This window comes from Podarcis filfolensis (genome assembly GCF_964270895.1).
Source record: "Podarcis filfolensis genome assembly, chromosome: 1".
NCBI classification, from domain to species: domain Eukaryota; kingdom Metazoa; phylum Chordata; class Lepidosauria; order Squamata; family Lacertidae; genus Podarcis; species Podarcis filfolensis.
Window position 1 is genome coordinate 129,011,907 of NC_139604.1, and position 22,402 is coordinate 129,034,308.

The 22,402-nt window shown below is 44.9% G+C and overlaps 1 protein-coding gene and 1 long non-coding RNA gene across 6 annotated transcripts in view; one reads left to right on the top strand and one right to left on the bottom strand.

The window, feature by feature from the left end:
* Positions 1–13,085, bottom strand: part of ARID4A (AT-rich interaction domain 4A) — a 57,319-nt gene extending 44,234 nt beyond the window's left edge. For 2 of the 4 annotated variants that reach the window (XM_083610786.1, XM_083610783.1), the window contains exons 1-5: positions 12,562–13,085; positions 11,043–11,112; positions 9,155–9,265; positions 7,682–7,747; positions 6,661–6,751 (exon numbers count right to left, since the gene is read on the bottom strand). In XM_083610786.1, the coding sequence (XP_083466912.1) occupies positions 6,661–6,751; positions 7,682–7,747; positions 9,155–9,265; positions 11,043–11,048 (274 nt within the window). In that variant the 5' untranslated portion in view covers positions 11,049–11,112; positions 12,562–13,085. Of the gene's footprint in view, positions 1–6,660; positions 6,752–7,681; positions 7,748–9,154; positions 9,266–11,042; positions 11,113–11,369; positions 11,492–12,561 lie in introns of those variants that run through there. The other 2 variants (XM_083610785.1, XM_083610784.1) reach the window with 2 other exon arrangements.
* Positions 13,086–13,558: 473 nt separating this feature from the next.
* Positions 13,559–21,676, top strand: LOC310766211. Of its 2 annotated transcripts, none has more exons than XR_014549960.1 (4): positions 13,559–13,689; positions 17,542–17,817; positions 20,062–20,144; positions 21,415–21,676. It is a non-coding gene; the product is annotated as an uncharacterized lncRNA (long non-coding RNA). The 2 variants fall into 2 exon arrangements; XR_014549961.1 differs by having other exon boundaries at positions 17,545–17,817.
* The last annotated feature ends 726 nt before the right edge of the window (positions 21,677–22,402 follow it).

Here is a 22,402-nt window from a genome sequence, read left to right on the forward strand (position 1 = left end):
TTAAAAAAAGGATCAAAGTTGTTGGACTCCCATCTCCCATCATCCTTGACCACTGGCCGTGCCGACTACAGCCAACAGGACTTGGAGATCAACAACATCTGGAGAGCCACTGGATCCCCACCCCTGGTGCAGGTTATGAGGGCAAGGAGCCAAAAGGTAACCAAGCACCACCACTATATTCGAGCCAACATTTATTCAAATACTGGCTCTCATTTCGCCTGAAAGCTTGTTCCCAGCCTGTTTCCCTCGTCTCAGCTGACAGCACAACACACCATACTAAACAAAAAGTAAATAAATACAGAATTGGAACACTTAGTTCTTCGAATATATGACTTTTAGATTTTTAAAAAAACTTAAGGTTTGGTTCTTTTTATGAATTAGAATAGTAAAGGATGAATTATGAGAAATGCTGCCATTTCCTGAGTCAGACGTATATGGAAAAGGCAACAGATCTAATCCTTTATCAGAAAGGATTTGAAATGGGGAGACACATTTGTTTTATCATGACTCCCATTGCTGGCTGTTTCTTTATTTGGGGTCCAAACTGAGCAATGAGGAAAGGAAGAGGTGCTGGACCACTGGCTATCTCAATATGTGAATCTGGAGTCACTTCACACTTGGTCCCTCTAAGTGCAGTTTATGGGCGACAGTGTTCCATGCCAAACACAGAACACAACATGCAGGGCCTGTTCCCTTGATCTGCCCATTACTACTGGAGACGGGTCACATGCCTGGGCTATTTTCAAACGTTACGCTTGGAGGAGAGGCAAGGACCGCACATATACAGCAGGGGTCGTGTGTGTAGTAAAAACTGCTTCCGCACAGCCCTCCTTCTGCTGCAAGGAACTACAGGGTAGGAACCCATCACTCTTCTACTGCATCAGTTTTCCCTATTCCAGCCAGCACTCCAGAGACACTGCAGTAGAGAAAAGGAGTGCTTTCCAATGGTATTTAATCCACTTCTGTTTTAAAAAGGAAGTTCTACTTCTATCGGACATAGTGAAATCAAGCGACAGAAATTTAGTAATTTAGCATTATGTCACAGATATAGTATCTTCCACCCAATTAAATGTTCTGCTTCTACCAGTCTCACTGGTGTTCAAGCATCTGGTTCAAGCATTTTATTAAAAAAACACCGCACTTCCATTGTATCACCACCCACTCTTTCCTCCCAGCTAAGTATTCCTTGCTGTTCTAAATCTCCTTTCTTTTTAATCTACTTCACATGCAGCCTACTTCAAATTAAAGCTTCCCTGAGCATGACCTTTTCAATACACTTAACTGTTCTTAAAAGAGTACATTGTCAAGGAGCCATGAAAATTAAAGATTCCTAGAAGAACAACTGACAAGAGCTCAGCGCCACTGTTTTGCTCTCTTATTAACTGCTAGTGCACAGCCAGCAGAATCCGGCCATATTTTTCCCACCAAAAAACACACATCAAAGATAGTAAATGCTACTCTGCTTCCAGGCTGCATCTTTACAATTTGCAAAGCACTTCATACCTATACACCTGAAAGTTAGCTCAGTAGCATCACCATTTCTACAACATTTCCCTTACTGAAACATGCAAAATGGAAAGTGCAACAAAACACAGGAGAACAAGAAATGAGAGAACTGAATAAGCATTCTTATTAAACTTAATTGGTCCCCTTGTTTAGAAGTTTTATGATTAGAGCAAGAGTGGACAACGTAGTCCTCAACTACAATTCCCATCATCCCTGACCACTGACCATGCTTATTATATAATAATAATAATAATAATAATAATAATAATAATAATAATAATTTATACCCCGCCCATCTGGCTGGGTTTCCCCAGCCACTCTGGGCGACTTCCAACTGAATATTAAAAACAATACAGCGTCAGACATTAAAAACTTCCCTAAACAGGGGAAGTTGTCTTTTAAAAGTAAAATAGTTGTTTATTGCCTTGACATCTGCTGGGAGGGCGTTCCACGGGACAGGCGACACTACCAAGAAGGCCCTCTGCCTGGTTCCCTGTAACCTCACTTCTCGCAGCGAGGGAACCGCCAGAAGGCCCTTGGCGCTGGACCTCAGTGATGGGAGTTAGTGCCCAAGGACACCTGGAGGGCACCAAGTTGGCAAGCCCTGAGATCTCAAAAGGACATTTTACTCTTATCACCATTTCTATACTGTACCACCAAGGTGCTCAAGGGTGTATGAAAGGCCCACCCCCCAGACACAAAAACACACACAAAACCAAGCAAACCCTCACACAATGGCACACAAAATCCCTGCAGCAATGCTTTAAAGTAAGCTAGTCTAAGAGACAGCAACTGGATCATAGTTAACACATTGAGCTTTACGGTTAAGCAGGGTTTTAAACACAAATCACCCTATTCCAAATTCAGCCTTCTAACCACTACAACACTCTGGTTTATGTGTGACAATTAGGGGACATGGGTACACATTTCAGAAAAATGTTGAGTACACTCCTGACTACAACTATCAGTCCCATATAACAGATGATGAGACTGAGAGGCTGAGGGGACACCTTTCATGTTCATGGTTGAGGGAAGAACTGAATTCAATCTCTTCAAGTCTGAATCTGTTGCCTTCCAGAGATTGTTGGGCTCCATCCCGCTCCCATCTTTCCTGACCATTGGCCATTCTGGCTGGTGCTGATGCAAGTTGGGAGTCACCAACATCTGGGGAGGGACAGCTTCCCCCCTCCTCTCCCATAGCACTCACTTCAGACAAGCATGCAGCTGTGGCCAGTTATGCCTCCTAACAATCAGCAACGATTTCCCCCAAAAGATAGAAAGTTGGATATGGCAAATTCATGCTGGAGAGAGAGAGGAGAGCTCCAAAATTGAAGCCCACTAACACAACTACTTCCTTAACAAGGAAGAAACAATTCAATTGCCACACAGAGTCTGAGGGCCAGTCTCTGGCAAAATTAAAAGACGTTTATCAATGTATGATAACACTGGTGCCCTGCTAACAACAGCTGGCTTAAATGCTGGCTCCAGCTACCTGCAGTTAACAAATGAAGGTTTGTTCTTAGTAAGGAACAAGCGTTGCCTTCGCACCGGTCCCGTGTGAGGCAGGCCCAGAGGAGTTAATAGGGAAGGCCTAAGATTTTCTTTTCCTTTAACAGTGTTTGCAGACTGAGAAAAAAGCAATTGACACAAATCTACAACATTGAGTTAAAGGTGCTTAAGGTGTCAATAGCTCACTCCATATTTTGTAGCTTTCCCCCAACCCTAACCGTATGTAGTTCGACCGATTTATACTATGCAGCGGTTGCATCTGGGCAATACACTAACCCATGTTTTAAGGAAGGGTAAGCAAGATGGAGCCATGTGGGTGTTGTATGACTCCTAACTCCTCTTAGCCGCAGGCAGCGTGGCTAAAGGTTAGGGATTATGGGAGCTGTACCATCACATCTGGAAGGCCCTATGTTGGCTACCCGTATTTTGAGAGATAGCTGCTTAAATTTCCATTCAGCTACTGTATAGAACTGCTTTCTGTCTGTCAGCCATCAGGAGCCCTGTCAAATCTTTGACCAGTGGTCCTTATGGCTTTTATTCTCTCTTTCAATAATAAAGAACTATGAACTGCTTGCCTGCCTCCCTGTCTGTCTTCCATTTCGGAGATTTTGCCACCCAAGTGCTCACAAGCAGGGCATGAAGATGATCAATCACCCCTTATTTGGTATTTAAAGGTATATTGCTGCTGTCCATCTTGTGGTCATGAATTCCATTTGAACTATGTAAACGTTACTCCAAGTCAAGTGAGAGTGACCCAAATGTCAGCATCTCTTGCAGTGTGGAGGCTGGGCTGCGGCTAAAATAGAAAATTTAAGTTCCACAGATCTTGCAGCATTCATCTTTGGGCCACAGCCAATATTTTTTAGAACTTGCTTACCAGAAGGAATGATTCTGGCTTGGATCCTAAGTTAGTCTTTTCCCAACCTTCTAAAACAGGTTTTCGGAGAGTGCAATAGATTGCAGGCAGAAATCGAGGAAGGTCTCCTCCCACTTCTGCCTGCAGAAGCATCACCTGAGCAGAACTCCACTCGGGGGAAGATCCCACCAGCCACAACAAACTCTGAGACACTGATTTCACCTTGCATACATGTGTCACCACAAAAAGTGTGCATTCATTCCTCAATGCTTTCCTTAGCATTTTCTTACTCTCACTACAACCAAACCACCTTTGTTCAAGTGAAGACAATTATTCATTGAGGCTACAATTCTATCCACATGTATTCCAGTTTAGGACAAGAACCTAGGTATCCATCTGGAAACCAGAGACCAGCTGTTAAATAGAGAAAATGCTGGTCAATCCAAGAAGCTGCTGGCCCTGCTCAATATGACAGTAAACATGGACCAGAGTGAAATTAACCAAACCAGAACCTTCATATTCCACACAAAGCAGTGTCAGTATCTGCTTAAAGGCACTCACACAGGCTATTTCCAGAGGCAGGTAATATTTTAATGCATATCCCTGCAGCCGGGCAAAGTACAGATACACTTTCCTGGAGCTTTTGTAAAGAGGGACAAAAGCCAAACAATTTAACACATGAAACCCTGTGAAGTTTAGTTAATACATTAAGGCTTACCAAAACACACTTTCCAGTTTTAAGTCAATTTTCAATTCTCAGTGCAGTGCAGGAAGCCAAAATTTGACTGCCACTACATTCTTGTCCTTGACACTTGCATGAAACAGCCCTAGAACACTTTTAAGCCATTCTTCCAGAGAATAATATTTACTCAAGAATTAAGTATGCAAAGGACTTGCAGAACTTCTTGAAAGAAGCAACTTACAAATAAGCCTTTGTTCAAATGGGATAAAGTTTGTTTAAAATCCATGCAGTTATCTCAACAACAATATGTTGGGCATTCTAAACTTGCAAATCCTCTTTATTAAAAATAACAGCATTACAACTTAATTTAAAGTCCAGTGACAAATATTTAAAATACTGTTATGTTTTATTTTACAAGACACTGTTAACAATTCTCAGGTGGCAGAGGGCAATATGAATAAGTAAAGTTATCCAATACCAGATCAGACCGCGAACCCATCTAACTCAGTATGATCTACCATAACTGGCAGCAGTTCTCCAAAATCCAGGTCTCTCCTTCATCTCCCCAAGAATAAGAAATGCTAGAAAAGGTATTTAGGGTCCCTGAAGCAATTTCTAAGCTCCTGGGCCACAATTATCAGTCCAAAGGCACAGAAATGCAAAACATGCCAAAACCAATTCTGCAATTTCTTTAAACTTTAGGAGTGATGCTCATGGCAGCCAAAGGAATTATGTTCTCCAATATTTTGTTGCTATGTAAACACAATTACACTTGAAAAACACTGTCATTCAGCAAACTGTTCTCAGCTTGTTAACTTATTTTAACACAGAAGTTAAAAGAAAATCCACTGCCTTGGCCTTTACCCCTTCCAGAAGCCTTGCTAGTGCCACACAAATTACTAGTCTCTCTGCTCATACATACGTGTGTTTATTATTTGTGACCTACAAGGGGGAATCCCAAAAGCAATCCTTAGCCCCAGTGACAAGAAGGCAAATGTTTATGAGGCTAAGCCATATCAGGAAAGACAAAACTCGCAACAATCCATCCCTTCTCTTGTCTCTCCTATTCAAAAGTATCTCCTACAGTATGAAGGTACAGCCATTAAGCATGACACTAATGGAGGTGCTTAAGTGTGGCTGGTAAAGATGAGCCCTAGGGAAGTAGTTTACACTTAACTTTTCTAAACTTGTGTGCTCACTTTATACACATAGCCTGGTTTTTCCTAAGAGGCTGAGCTCCTAACTCAAAGCCTGGCATCCTCAGGCCAGGGGTGGGGAACCTGTAGCCCTCCAGATGTTGGAAAAACTCCCAACAACCCCAGCCAGCCCAGCCAATTGTCGGGAATGATGGGAATAGTACTCTAGCAACATCTGGAGGACCAGAGGTTCTCCATCCCTTACAAAACAGAGCAGCTCCACATGAAGCATCTGTTGCTTAACCACACCATTTCAGTCTGCAGGCAGGAGAAATCTAAAAGTTGATAGTCTGGTACATTTCAGGGAGCTGTTTTTAGCATAATTGGGCATTTGTACAACGGACCCACAAGTACAATCTGAAGTAGTACAGTCCATCTACTGATCATGGATTAACTCAACAACCCAGCAGACACTTTTGATGTATTGCTTTCTAATCCTGAAGAGACCACTATGTAAGCAGCATGGACCTTTTCTAGCCCAAGGGTCACATTCCCCTCTGGGCAACCTTATGAGAGCCACACGGCAGTGACAGGCAGAGCGGAGGCAATACTAGGTGCAGAAATAAATGTGTTTTTTTGCTTCTGCAGAGTTGGTTAGTGTCTCCACACTCACACATCCCTCTCTATCCAAGAAAGCAAGTATTACTATCACCATCAGAGTTCAAGGACACATTACAGCCAGGCAAAAGGACTCATGGAGGTATTTTAGTTGGCTCCATGTCCTTCCCCCGCAGTTCTAAGTCATTGTTAAACATCTGGCAATATTCCTTCTATACAGACACCATATTTTATTGGGAAGTTTAAAAAGTCATAAGAGATCTGCTCAAAAACCGCTGTGTATCTGGGACAGAGAAGAAATTATGTACATCTTAGTGCCAGTGAAATCTAGTGTGGCACAGAAATCTACTTACCTACAGTATACCAGCTTGCATCTGTCAGTTTACTGACAGTGGCCTCTTGAAACGATCCATCAGACATCTTGGTTTCAACAGTTGCACCAACCTATAATGTTAGAAATCACATTCAGTTCCTCGTACAGATCAACACCCTAAATTCAAGCCCAACAGTGCCTAAGTGTTCCTCAACCTTTTGACAACTAAGGCACTAGTTTTGCTCCCCTAGATTTGAATTTGGGGCATGCTTACATGTACTTCTTTTCGATTTGCTTTCAGAACGACAAGTCAGCATCCTGCATTTAAGTGTGGGATAGCCGCCTGTATGCTTGCCTTCCTTTGCCCATTCAGTCACAGTTAAAGGTGTGGCTCTTGCTGTGTGGGATTATCAGCTGCTGTGCAGTTTGTGCCTCCTTATGCCCTCCATCAGGATGATAGCACTGCTGATCGAGCAGCAGAGGGAATAATAGTTGTTTGGGGCCTTCCCACTTCACACAGAGCAATGGATGCATCCAACACACTTTCTTCTTAGCAGACATTGACTCTCCTCTCAGCAGTAAAGAAGCTAATGCCCTTGGACGTTGCGCTTAGAGGCTTTTTATTTCAATGGCACTTAAGTGTGTAATGACTGTCCTCTGAAGTGGGACCTGGATGTGTTTCATTGTCAGCTGCATAGTCTGTACTATCATGGAACCAAGACTGAAAACTATCCCTGAAAATTATCCCATGGAAGGCCAAGCCTTTGGACCCAGAAACTTTGTATCAAGTTTCTGAAGTGAGGAATGGTTACATAAACATTGCACTGAAATATTCTACTTTATGCCGTTTTCCTTTCGTAGATAATTTCTTCCTCCGTTTTTTGACTGCACTATTTATAGATCTTCACTTTAATATTTCAGCGAAAAAATATATATGCATGAATGTGAGAACTAAAGTCAAACAGGAATGCTGCTGTCATTTGGCTTACTCTGGATCAGGCATTTAAATGCACAGTTTTTTGAATTTACTGATAACTTTTGAAGAAAACATGCATACATACCCTTAAAGGTCCTTTCACTTGGTCATCTTGCACCAACTGTATTGAATTATCCTGTTTTAAGATCACCTGCATATTTTGAGAGGGATTTTAAAGAAAACAATTTTACTTGCAAAGGACTTGAGCAATGGACTTTCATGTGTGCACACAAGACTTTTATGCGCCATTAGGTTGCTCCCTAAAGTATGCCCCAGCAGCTATGGGGACTTTCCAGATCCGACTGGGGGTGGGGACAGAAGAGGAGGAAATCCCAACATGCACATTGTTGCGACATCAGATCTCACCCTATATGCCAACATGCAGAGAAGAACATTATTCTAAGTAAGATTTTTCAAACATGGAAGTTTGCTTTTATTAAAAGCATTCAAATAAAACGGCAGCACAACTATGGAAGCAATTGCAAGAAATTTAATTTCACGCTATCAATTGAGCATATGGTATTTGTCTGGTTGCCAAGTCAGGTCAATAAATGATCTGGGGACGGGGGACTTTAGTGATGTTTCCTTAGTAAATCCATTTTTTACATACAGTGCAGTACATTGAAACTCTTGACACGAATCAAAGAAGAACATGTTTTAGATGACTGATGTTTATGCCACAATAGCAGGACAATCATACACAGGATGTCCCATTATGGTCACAGGGACTTGAAAGTGGGCACAAGACTGCAGTCTAAATCTGTGAGTCTTTTGAAAGGTGCCATGAGACTATTAATTGTGAGGCAAAATACCAACATGATCATGGCTTCACATGCAACTGATCCATTAACTCAGATCCATTAGAGATTTGCTTTCTCTTGATCAATGACTGAGCAAATCACAATTCCTGCTACACCAGCAACTTAGCCATAAGTCTTTCTCTTTGATAACACAGCAGATTACACCAATTAGAAAGCTCTCTTAACGATCCAACGACTGTAGACCCGTGCACTCCATTGCTAGAAGATACCCTTAATGGAAACACTTCAGAAATGAATGTATTTTTAAAGCTGAATTTCTAGATATCATACAGGTGAAGCCTATGAAGGGCTCGCCTTAATCCTTACCCATTTCAGCACTTACAAAAAAAGCCCCATCAAGTTTATAGTAAGCACAAATTGTTATTGATTTTTCTTTTTTAAAACAAAAACAAAAACCCTGCTCTTCAGCCAAGACAGAATCCTAAAATGAAGCTGCACACATCCAAGGAGAAATGCAGGGTTTTCCTGATTCTCTCCTCGACCCCAATGCCGTAACACTTATTTGGACCAGAAAAGAGAAAACAAGTGGGGTTTCTTACTGCTGGAAAATAAATGATGCTACCTTACATTTTGGCTTTTTATTTCCGCAGGGTGCCCTATTGGGCTGGGCTTCCTTAGCAGCAGGATGCATGCACTTTCATGCAGAAGGTCCCTGGGTCTCTAGCTAAAAGTATCTAAGGAAATAGGTGCTGTGAAAGACCTGTGGCTAATGCACTGGCATTAGTGCTCTCTCTTACCTTGACTTTCACCAGCCTTTTTACTGTCTTAATTTTTGCCTCGCAGAAGGCACCCCGGTATTTGGCACTGACATCAGTCCCAACTGTCAGGTAGGCAGGCTCATCTGCTGCCTGAAGAGAGAGAAAAAATGGTCAAAGGGTGGAAGCATTCAAGCACACTTCTCAAGGTTCAGATCCCTTGGCACAATTTTAAGGTTAATCGTAACAAAACCACGATGAAAAACTTTTAAGCCTACAGGAAGTAACTGACAGACTAAGACCTGCCACTGGCAATTAGTGGAGTTGCATATACACACAGGTTTACTCTGACCCAACAAGTCTTTAGAATCTATTGTGATTTATTTAGTTTATCCATTCAGAAAAAAACTCTAGTCACCAAAAAGAGAAAGGACCTGGTTCTTGTGTTTTGCTTTTACTAAGATAGCATATAGATTAATCCAAATCTTTATACCATTTGTCATCTACTATTTGGACAGCAGCTTACAGTGACCAATACTTAACAGTACACACTGGAAACACTAAAAATAATCCTACAAGAATGTGTATTTCTGCAAGATGGATTGTACGCTCTGAAGTCTTTGAAGAAGTGCATGGTACTCAAACACTGCAGTTGTAAACAAAAAATTTGACAGCTGCTGCTTCAGCCAATGGATTTTAAGTCTTACTGGCCACAAGTGGTTTCTCAGGCAGACATACCAATAGTCAAACTTTTTGTTTTGGAATACATTTCTCATATACAGTTGAAAGAAAAAGAAACAAGCCCAATTGTTGTTTAATGAGGATAGAATGCAACACTAATTTTCCTTAGTTTCTTGTTCACTTTTTCCAAAAGCTGCACCCCCAAAAAAACAAGCACCTGGATACAGAACAGCAGAGGTTAACAAAGTTTTAACTGCTGATACAACACTGGATCATTTGCCAGCTTAACAGCCCATTTATTAGAAAATACTTTAACAGCACATTTCAACAGGGTAGTTCCCAGGTAAGTGTGCATTAGATTGCAGCCTTAGTCCAACAATTAGGACTTAATTCATTAGAAAGTAAGTATAAGGCAGTGTCTTATGTACTTTCACTTTGATCAACTTTGACCATACTTCTGTTCAGTGAATTAGCATCATTGAATAGTGACCTTTTTAATGACAAGTAATAACTAACGAACAAGTAGCACTGAATAGTGATGTTTTTAACAGCAAGTAATAACTAGCGAACAATCTTACAACCCAGCAAATGAGTGGGCAGGGATACAATTTCACTTCTCATTCCCAATACACCGTAGTGGAAAAGAGCAATTTCAACCTTTCAGAGAAACATTTGAAACACAATGTAAGCAAGAATTTTAGCACTGATGTTACGGATATATAAGTTCTTGAATGTAAAGAACCAGAAGAGGAATGCCTCATTTCTTTCCAGAGCTGGAAAGTAGCTTCCCAGTGAGTACACATAAGTAAAAGAAACTTCTTGCCACCATTTTGGAACTGCAAAGCCTATGTAAGTTATAAACATTTTCTTCCATGCTTTGCATGCAGAAGGTCCCAACTTCAATTTCCAGCATCAGGTAGCATGAAACAGAAATGACCTCTGCCTGAGATAGTGGAGAGCCAGTACTAGCCTAGATGAATCAATAATTTGACCTGGTGTGAGGCAGCATCCTATTTTATGCTATTGTATTTCTATACTGTAATATTAAATTGTTCACTGGGTTTGCAGACATATGTGGCTGTTTAGCAAAAGGCAAGCTTCCTTAGCGGTGGCATATGAACCATATTTCACTAAATATGTATTCAACAGGATGATGTACTTTTAACATTGAAGGAAAATAATACACAATCATTGACAGGATAGAGAACTGAAGAGAAGGGAAAACTGAGAAGTTGAGAAACAGATTTACCTTCATCTTTGAAGGTTATTTGAGGGATTCCAGCTCAAAAGTTTTCTTTTTACCACAGCTGAAGAAAAATCTAGAAAACAAGGAGAAAATGGTAATATTCATACATGTAATTATAAAAAAGTTACAGAACTGAAGAGCAAGAAATTAAACTATGAAGTCAGTGGTCAATTATGAAAACACAATCCTCTCCTTAGTGTACACAACACAGAACTTCTGCATCTGTAGAACACTCGCTCCAGGCCTCATACTGGCAAAGAGAAGGAAAGTGCTGAAAAGTAGTAAGCGGGCAATTTGGAGTTCTGGTTGAGAAGTAGCTGATGCTGCTACCTTCTCTCTATTTCAGCTCCCTCTTGCTCATCTCTGCGTCCCCCGTCAGTAACTGTCATCCATCCTTTTCTCTTCAGCCTGTCAAGAAAAGAAACTCTAAGGCCACGGAGAAGACATTCACTTAGAGGAAGCAAGAGGATGATCAAGAAACAGGAGCAATCCCAAGAAGCCAGGATCTTCAGCCCCCCTCTCTGAGCTTCCTTAAATCTGAAAAGACAGACAAGAATATATCTGAAGGTAAAAATGCTGCCTGGCAAAGGGGAGGCTGACAGGCCAGTCAAATGCAGACACACCCTCCATTTACGACTTCCAGCTTGATCCTCTGTATGTTTACTCCAAAGTATGGACTCAAGTGGGACTTGCACCCAAGGGTGCACAGGGCTGCAGCAAGTTGTCGGCAACATCCCCTCGACCGCTTAGCAAAACCACTCTTTTGCTTTTCCTGGCTGAAAAGCACCTCAGACCTTCTTTCCCCACCCCCTGCACATAGTTCCCACTCCGATTCACATCCAGGCCTCGCTCGAAACAAGCCCCATTCCTTTTAAACGCACTTCCCCATATGCCGAAGCCCTCCTCCTTCCGCCCCCCAGAGTGAAAACAAAATTCGTGCTGTGTTTTGGGACACCTTCTCGACTCCGAAAGGAAACACGTTCCCCCCCTTTCCCACCCACCCGATAAAAAAAACTCACCCCTCTTCTAGGCCTTGGCCTCTGTGAAGCCCCCTCGCCTCCCGGCCCACCCCGGCTGCCCCCCAACACACACGCCCCTCGGACCCCCAACCAAGGCGATGGCAAGCGGGGGGGGGGAGAACCCCTCCAACCCCCCCCCCTGAGGAAGGCCAAGGCAACTGACGAAGGGCTTTCTTTCTGAGGGGGGAGAAGGGAAAAGAGAAGTAATGGGAAGGAGGCCCGCCCCGAGCTGAAGGGGGCCTCGTCCAGATGTGGCGGGGAAAGAGAGCCTGCTCAAAGTGTGGCAGGAGGAAGGAGGACTTGGCCGGTGTGTTGTGGCTCCTCCGTGAGGGGAAGGAGGCAGAAGGAGGCAGCGCTTCTCCGCCTCCCCGGTCAGGCGTTAGGGAAGCAGGATCCCGCCCGGGCCTCCCGCAACCTCCGGAGGGGATCCCGAGTTCCAGCGCAGGGTCCCCTGCCTTCCCTCCCAGCCCGGCCAGGCCCCCTCAGCCCCGCCACCAACTCACCGCCGACGAGGATCCGGCGGCGGCGGCTGCCCCGTTTCCTTCCTCCGGTGTAAGACGTGGGCGCGTCTCCGCCGTCCGACCCCGAGCAGGAAAGAAGCGGCGGCTGCGGCTGAGGCGGCGAAGGACGACGACGACGACGACGGAGCGAGCGAGCGGCGGCAGCGGAGAGGGAGGGAGGGAGGTGGGGAAGGAGGACGGGCCTGTGGTCTGGCGCCTCAGCTCCGCCTCTTCCCCGCCCCCGGCAGCCCGGGCTGCCTCTGGCTCGCGCGCTCTGGCTCCCTGACGGGCGGCGGGCGGGACTCCCTCGCCCAGCGCTGCTGCTGCTGCCTTGCGCGGCTCAACACCCAAATAACAAGCTGTTGAGCAGGATCTGCGCGGCGCGGCCTCCCATTGGCTCCTCCCCTCGCGGGGCCCCCTCCCCGCCCGTGACGCTCGAGGGGGCGCTCTGCCCCGCCCTGAGCGGGCGCCGCGCGCAGCTCCCGCCTTTCATTGGACTGCGGAAGGGCAGCTCTCCGCGACGCGATTGGGCGGCCGCTTTCCTCCGCCCCCGCCCGCCCCCGACTTCTTCTTCTTCTTCTTCGTTTCCCCGCCCCCCCACCATCATCAAAGACTTTTCATTGGTCCAAACCGAGGAAGGGCGAAGCGCCGTTGGACGGCCGGCGGCTTAAAAAAGGGAGTAAAGTCAAAGTTTCCACCCGCCCCGCCTCCCTAGGCTGAGAAGGGGAAGCGAGCGAGAGGCCTGCAGGGGCCGGATGTGAAGCGCCGCGAGGCGATTGGAGGAGGACTTGGCGGGGCAGGAATCTGAGGAGCGGGTGGGCGGGGCGGGGGAAAATGAGGAGGAGGAATGGCGAGAGGTGATTGGCTGCCCGCGCCTGTCTCATGGAAACGGAAAGGTGGAGGGCGGGGCCAACAGAAGCTTGCGGAGGCGGCGAAGGGAAAGCGGAGTCCTAACGCGCATGCGTCCTCCGGCCGTCAGGGTTTCATTATTTTTTTCCTCCCCATCGCCTTCGCCCGGCGCCATTTTGTGCGCTCTTCAGTCACGTCTCGGTCCCATTTCGTTGAGAGGGCTGGAGGTGAAGGGGTGCTGAGGAGCGGCTCCGGCGGAGGCCTGAGGTAAACGAAGCCGAGGTAGGTGTGGGTGCGGTGAGGCCTTTTAATGTGTGTGGCGGGGGAGAATGCGACCTCCGTCCGTTGGCTTAAAAACAGCCGTATTTTGTGTGGAGAACGTCGAGGGGCGAGGAGGGCCGCGAGCCCCGCGACCGTTACCGCGGAAAACTGCCTCAACGGCCCGAGGTAAACGTTGCGTAGTGGGGCGGGGCTGCGGACCGGAAGTGGAGTGTGACGTCAGGACTTGCGCAGCCGCCAATAAGTGGGCGGGGCTTCCTCTTCCGGGTTTCCCTCCTCGCTCTTCCTTTTGATAGACCAGGGGAGTGAAGTTTAGCCCCGCGAGTGTCTGGGACGCGCGATATTTTTCTCCCACCCTCGTATTTATTGAAAGTGTTTAATGGCTGTACCTTCCTCGTGAAAAGGGCCTTGTCGTAGCCCTACTTGGCTACGTTTTCTTATTTTTTTTTGCTCCAGTAGCTACCCGCAAACGCTCAAGTATCCTGCGGCGCCGCAAGGGCGCTTTTTATGGAGAGGGATATGCATTTGTGGATCAGGGGCGCCGTCGTGAGATCTGCCCAGAGATCTGCGCGTGGAGGCTCTCCATAAAGCAGCTGGGCCCTGCTCCATTGTGCTTAAACCCCCGCTGGCTGTTAGCTTACGCTCAGCAATCCATGTATGTCTGCACCTTTCAACCTAGAATAGTGATAATAATAATAATAATAATAATAATAATTTTTTATTTATACCCCGCCCTCCCCAGCCAAGGCCGGGCTCAGTACTTCTGTTGTCTGATGAAGAGGGGCTCTAGCCCACAAAAAGCTTCGGCTGTTGCCTTTCTTCAACTGTGCAGAATTAAAACATTTTCTATTAAAGACTAGCTTGACTTCCTCTTCAGGATTAATGTTGTGTATTAGTTTTAATAGCACTCTCCTAGTCATGTTTACTCATAAGTATGTATGGTTAGCCCTGCAGCCGAAAAATTGTCCCAAGCAAAGGACTACTCTCAAGTCTAAATGCTGTATGCTTCTCTCTCCCTGCCCTCCCATACAAATAGATATATAGGTATCCATATCTAATACCTTCAATATGCCATGTGTGAGCCACTGCTCAATGTGGATTAAGAGATGTTTGTGCTGCAAGGGGCAGCAAACTGCGCTTTCTTGTAGTGCAGACTTTTTGTGCCTGTCTTCTATTTCTAGTAAATGCAAGTTGCTCAGACATCCTTGTTTTTTTAAAATGATAAGTAGTTTCTGGTAGTCCGAACAGAAGATCTGCAAAGTCTTCCCACCTTGTCAAAAGGACCATTCTTTATAAACGTGAAGAAGAATTAGGAATTTTGTGCTCTCCATCAACTTGCCAAGTGATGAAAAGAAGGTAGCTTCATAAGAGAGTGCTTTTTTGTCATCAGTAGAGTGGAAACCTCTGCCATGATTATGAGTAGAGCTTTTTACTGAGGATTATAAGAGAATAAAATAAAATTTCACAAGGGCCTTGTAAGTACTAACTCTTGTCTTAGGATTCTTGCTTCTTAAATCACTTCAGCCCATCTTTTATGTGCTTGTACGCTCTGCACTCCAGATGTCCTTATGAATGCACTGGTTGTTCAGGATGGTAATTATGGATCTAGGGGCAGTGTTCAAAACTCCCATATTCTAGGCACATTTTGCGACAGAGAATTTCATAAGCACAAGCAGGTTCTGACCTCTTGGCCCAGTACTGTGCCTAAGTTTTCAGATTAAAACTTTGTACTCCCAGCAGTTTGAACTCCATCTTGTACCCCACTTTCAAGAAGCACTTGTTTGATATTTGCAGGGGAAAGTACGCTGGCACCTCCTTCACAGTATTTAAATAGTTTCAGTTAAGAAGGATTTGCATATTTGCAAGCAACATAATTTTACACCAGTTTTCAAATCAGCACAAAAAAACAGTTGTGACATTTACAGAGCATGAGGTAGATATTCGTCATGCTTTAGGCCGCATAGTCATCTTGTCATCTGTGACACACAAGTTGGAATGGGGTGGGGAGAGGATGTCCTTCCTCCTTTGTAATTTATCTTAATTTTGCCACCTGTGGCTAACTTGCTAGGTGTTTCTTTCTGTAGGTTGGATACAGAAAATACAGGACTGTTCATGAAAATTTTAGGCAGGGCTCCACAAATTATTGCTGGCCTTAGTAGTGAGCCATTTGTATTGGCCACTGGCTCCTCTCCTACACAGAATCCTATGGCACACATGGGGAGGAGCTGGGTCAGCTTTTCACTTACCCTGGGCTTTCAACACACTAGGAAACAGCAAGAGAGATGCTTGTTATATCTTCTAAATGAGGTACTAAAAGAGGCAGGCTCCTTCTTTGTGTGTGTCAGAGAACTTGGAGAGAGAGAGAGAGTAGTCTCTCTTTCCAACCCGTTATGAAGAAAGAGCCTTCCCCTCGGGTTGCCTGCAAATCATGCAATGATTTGAGAAATGAGGTACTGTATCTTGCTTTGTCCAGGACATCTAGGAATTGCCAGAAAGAGACCATTACCGTATTTTTCGCCCCATAGGATGCACCGGCCCATAGGACGCATCAAGTTTTTTGGGGGGGAAATAAAGAAAAAAATTTTTATTTCCCCTCCAGGCGCTTGTGGTGCCGGCAGCGGGGAGAAGCGCTCTTCTCCCCGCAGCCCGCCTTCAGACCAGGTCCGGGGACAGCGGGAAGACGCGCTGCGCCTCCCAGCTGTCCCCGGAGCTTGCGGGGCAGGCAGCGGGGAGAAGCGCTCTTCTCCCCACCGCTCGCCTTCAGACCAGGTCCGGGGACAGCGGGAAGACGCGCTGCGCCTCCCAGCTGTCCCCGGAGCTTGTGGTGCCGGCAGCGGGGAGAAGCGCTCTTCTCCCCGCCGCCCGCCTTGAGATCAGGTCCGGGGACAGCGGGGAGACGCGCTGCGCCTCCCAGCTGTCCCCAGAGCTTGCGGGGCAGGCAGCAGGGAGAAGCGCTCTTCTCCCCGCCGCCCGCCTTCAGACCAGGTCCGGGGACAGCGGGGAGACGCGCTGCACCTCCCAGCTGTCCCCGGAGCTTGCGGGGCAGGCAGTGGGGAGAAGCGCTCTTCTCCCCGCCACCCGCCTTGAGACCAGGTCCGGGGACAGCGGGGAGACGCGCTGCGCCTCCCAGCTGTCCCCGGAGCTTGTGGGGCAGGCAGCGGGGAGAAGCGCTCTTCTCTCCGCCGCCCGCCTTCAGACCAGGTCCGGAGACAGCGGGATGGCGGCGTTCCGCCTCCCTCTGTCCCCCGACCTTGTGGGGCTGGCGCTGGGGCTCTCCCCTCTCGCTCTCCAGGCTTCAGCGAAAGCCTGCATTCGCCCCATAGGACGCACACACATTTCCCCTTCATTTTTGGAGGGGAAAAAGTGCATCCTATAGGGCGAAAAATACGGTAGTAACTGTTGGTCACGCCTGACTGTATTTGTGGATGCTTGCACTTAACTACCCAGGACAGTGGTTTTCAAACAGTAGGGCAATCTCCCTTTAACACGTGGAAAGAAAATTCAAAGTCAAAAAGAGATCGAACCTTAAGCCATGTAGAACCTTCCTCCCTAGCAGGCTAAGACATGATGGACTGAACACCCCAGCAGAAAAACTTCATTGATTCATACTGAGTTTAAGTGGATGAGTGAGCTCCCACTAAATTTGGCAGGAGCGTCTCCCATTTTCTAGAACTGTTACCTTGTTGGAATAGTGTCCCAAATGCAAAGACCTTCGCATGCCATGAGCAGACTGTTCTGATTTGACAAGGGGGATAATAGGACAGAATTGATTGAGAAGGAGGTGACAATCCCATACTGAGCTGGGGCCTATAATCTCTTGCACAAAATGCTGACACTTTGTATCTCTTATTCCAGCAGCAATTTCTTTCTTTGAAACTTAACCCAATGAGGCATCAGAGGGACGCCTTCGGTATGGTGATGACAAATAAACTTGGAGCACCTTGCAAAGGAACCTGTGGTGCCAAAAGCCATGGGGTGGAGGATGCTGCTGCTGCTGTGAAGCTGGGCTATCTAACTCAAGAGGAAGATAATTCGCACGGAACATAGGATGAGTGGGACAGCTGAGCCACAGCTGCTGCACTTTATATGTTGATGCCGGAGACAAGATGGCTGTAAACTACAACTGAGACGGTGGGTCTTAACCCTGGCTCTGAATAGTTGATCCCGACGCACATAGTACAGTGTATTTTTTGCATTGTGATTGCAGTTGGGAGAGGAAACACAGCTGAACTGTAGGTAGATCAAATACTCCAGCCATAGACATTGCCTGCTAGTAGACTGCTATTATTAAAGTGATCCTGCTAAGGTGATGGGTGGGAACGGGGTGTGAACTTCAATCCTTAAAGATATGTAAATAATAAAGACCAAACTATCACAAGGTCATTCTGTGTCTTTGTAAAATAAACTTGGCCATGTACGGGTATTGTGATGATGACCATTAACTATGTATCACATAGCAAATTAGTACTTCATATCGTAGCTCACCTGCTGTCCTTTATGTGGTGAATCCTGTTTGATGTCTCTGTTGGAAGACTTAGTTCTGATGCTTTGGGTTTTGTTACGCATGAGCTGTTAAGCAATTAGGGCTTGACTTAGTGAGGTTATTTGTTCTAGCATGTATCTGAATAGGTCTTCATAAACCTGGAAACCAAGAAGGGAAGGAAATGAATGTAGCTGCATTTTTATTTTCCTCTTCTGTTTTGCCTTTTGTCCCAGTTCTGAAATTAAACAAGGTGTGAGTGTCTGATTTTATTTTAGGGAGGGGGAAGCTAGCTGGGTTGTACACTTCAAAGGAAGTAATTATCCTTAGAAGCTCAGATGTTCAGCTTGGGCAGTTGCCACTGTAGGTTTATTAGAAAGAAACCTTGGACATTGTACTAACTCACAGAGTTTGTGGTACAGAAAGTGGCTACAGCTGAATACACAAATCCATGCTATTAACATATGTGTAAAGGTCTTTTTTTTTTTAAGAAACACAGTGAACACAATGGGAGGAATGAATGGCTTGGTTCACATGTTGGGTTGAATTTTTGTTTGATGTTATGTGAATGAGGCTTGAGCTTGTGTGCTGCCCCCTCCCCTTGCAGGCTTTGAGTTCAACCTCCTTATGTCAAACCTTGATTTACTGTTACATTCAGACCAGCAAACTAGTAGATGTGTTTTCCCCCGTATTCAAACCACAATGCCTGAGAGCCCAAGAATCTCTCACAATGCAAGAGCATTAACTGCTGTTGTGTTAAAGGTGAGCCAATTCAATGTGAATCAGCTCCCATGCTGCATTTCATCACAAGACTGCTTCTGTTATCATAGATTGAAAGTAATATCCAAGAGTAGGCTACAGTTCTTGCTGCTTTGTGGCACAAAAATATATTGGGAAAGGCTGCTAAGACTTCATAGAGTAACACTTTTAATCTTCAAAACTTGACTGTGTCCCACTGTGTGCTGAGAAGGAAGCAGCTGAATACATTCCTGTTGCCTGCACACTCCACCATTGCCGCCTGCCTTTTTCCCTGCTGTCTGCTCACAGCTTTTCTTCTGCCCATAAGAGCTACCAACAATGATGTTTCCAAAGAAAGGAAAAGCAGTTCAGCTTTATAGCAGCTGTTAAATATTTTTGTCATGCCAGGCTCTCCATGGCTGCTTGAGATGGAGATGAACAGTGATTAGAGAATCCTGGAAAAGCTATGGGTGTTCTTCCAGTTACTGATCTGGCTAAACTGGGTATTACAGTTTTTAGAAACTTGGAAGTGTAGTTTGATCATATACCTGCTTTTAAAATGCATTTTAAAATTAATACATCATAAATAATTTACATGCTGCTGTGAATGTTTGGATTATGATAATGTCAAAGGTATAATACTTGTTCTAGCCTTAGCGTTCCACCCCTGGGAAAACAATCTGTCTTGCAAACAGTGATTCAGGCACCTTCCTCCTGTTTTTCCCCAGGTTCTGGTCTCTCAATTGTTGCTGCCTCTCCAGAGCAGCATTCTAGCTCCATAAAGCCACAACTAGAAGAAAACTTTATATTACCAGTTGATGCCCTTTAATGCTGAAAGCAATAATGTGCACATTGATAAAAGAATTGTGGAGAAGGGACCACGAGGATCATCTAGCTGAACACTGTAAGGCAGGGATCTAAGATTAAGAGCCTCACACTCTACCGACTGAGCTATGAGGGTCTAGACTGGTAATGACAGCGGTATAGAGAAGGAATAGGCACTGTCAGCTGGAGCATTCTACTATAATTTATTGAACCAGGCAACTTAGAAGACAGATATTGCCATTTGTGCAGAAGTGTTGGAGCAGAGGGAATGCCTGGGTGTGGGGAAACAGCCTGGCTTTCTAGAAATGTAACTTCTTTTTGGTATTTGCCAGGTGCCTTTCAAGTTGCTTACCGTCCCATTCCAGAGAGCATTTGGAAATCAGTGCTTTGTTTAATCACCAAGCCATCTGGAAAGGTAAGACAGTTTCTCAATATTTGCTAGCTATGTAGTGTGAAGGTTTTTCCCTCCTCTTAATTTTCATGTTGCCTTTTGTGCTTTGTTGTGTCAGAATTGCATAATCATATATGGTGATAGTGAACTCATTCTCCAGCTGCTAATCCTTCTGGAGCTAGTCCAACGCACAAAGAAAATCCAATCATAGGCATCCCAGTGTGTTTTTCCTCTGTAAAGCTCTGCCTGTGTAGAATAAAGACACTTATTCTTCCATCTTCACTGCAAGTAGCAGCAAATGAAAATGCAGCTGGACTGATTTTCATTGCTGGTTTTTTGTTTTGTTTTTTTGCTTGTTGGCTGAAACTGGTCTGCTCACCTGGCTTCCTGCTTTCATTGTTGGAGTCTAAGGAAGCAGTTTTCTACGTATGGTAATAAGCTTTAGCAATGTAGAATGGTCTTTGTAAGGAGGTCCCTGGATGCCTGTCAGTGGAATGGATAGCTAAGAGCCTGGTCAGGCAAAGTTGCTAATATTTTTCTGCTTAAATGAGAAACCAGGCATTTTACACAGAAAAACAATGTGATCTCAGAAGTAGCTCTGCATAGGGTGATTTAGGTTTGGTTGACACCCTCCTGGAGGGATGTGGCTGCTTAATGTGTGCTGCTTGGGAAACACTTAAAAATACCGCATTGTATAGCTTTGTCTACTGCCTTGGTTCAGGTGATTCCTTCCTACACCCATAGCTATACAGGACAACCACCAATGGGGATGGGGGGGCAGAAGGGCAGAGAAAAGTTATGACAGCTGGTTCTGCTCATACAGCTGTTTGATCTGTAGCTGTCTACTTGGGTATTAGTATGTAAAATATGCAATTTGCTAGTTTTCACCTCCCTGGATATAATTACTATTTTAGGATGACAACTTGTTTCACTTTGATGTTACAAGTCAATATAGCCTTTATTCTTTTTAACTCATGTTAAGATTACAAATAGTAATGGTGTATTGCAGAAGCAAATGTTTACTTTTGGCTTCCACCCAAGCTCAGTAACTCTTTTCTGTATTCTCAGCTTATGCATTCTATTATGTGCAAATAATTCCTTTAATTGTATGGTGTTAGCTATGTACTCTTTGATTTTTCTCTCTCTCAAAATGTGAGTTTTTTAAATTTTATTTGTCAGCTGGACACAGTATCTTCAAAACACTTGTGTGATTTGCCTCTTCCCCTTGGATGAGAACATATAGCTTTCCCCAATATTTGTATGTTTGTGTCATTTTAATCTTTTCCTTCAACAGAATTGTGACCGTGAACGTAGAGATCCCTGCAGAAAATACTTCCAAAGGCACAGAACAGTGTGAGCTTGTGTGTATGGCCGGAACCATGATGAAACATCAACTATCTTGCTTGTGGGATTCAGTACATTTGTGCTGACTGCTTATAATCTGTTCTGAGTCATCTTCACTAAGCAGAGAACTTTCATTGTATCTGACAAAATGTCTCAAGATGAACAGATACTTTAAACACTGATTTATGGAATAAAAGCCTATTTTATGATTACATTTGGCATCTTTTGTTTACCTTGCACTAGCTAGGAGCTTGGACAAACATGCTTTGTGGATGTTTTAAGACACTCTTCTAAGGGTTGTGCATTTGGGTCCTAGTGTGAGCACCACAGCTTCTTCTGGCCTTGGTTGCGACTAAGGAGCCATTTATGGATAAACGAGAGTAGCCATTGAAAGGAGACTAATTGTCTGCTGTGCATGTAGAAGACCCCTAACTCCCAATATAAAACCTGTGCATTGCATATTAAGTCCTAATAAGAGTGTTCTGTCTTGCCTGTTTTACTCGCTGAAGGGCCACTATTGGTAATACTTGCACCTCTTAATTTAGGAGAACTAGAGCTCCTCCTTTTTTTAATGAGACCTTGGGTCTCCAGCTGTTTTTGGACTTCAGTTCCCATCCCTGACCACTGGTCCTGCAAGCTAGGGATGATGGGAGTTGCAGTCCAAAAACAGTTGGAGACCCAAGTTTGGGAACGCTGGCCTAGACCATCGTTCACTGGCCCTGCTCAGCTTTTGCCTGTTTGGAAGGTATCACTGAATTGTGCTGATGCTGCTTATTGTCTGGCTGTGTGTAATTCTGAAGAATGTAGTCTACTCTACAAAATTAAAGAGTCCCATCTATTGCTGCAACTATTTTACTGCTGACTTCTACTACCGGCATGCGACTCCTGCACTTGAGTGAATGTGGGCTCTTGGGAGTGAAGGTTCCCTATTCAGAGGC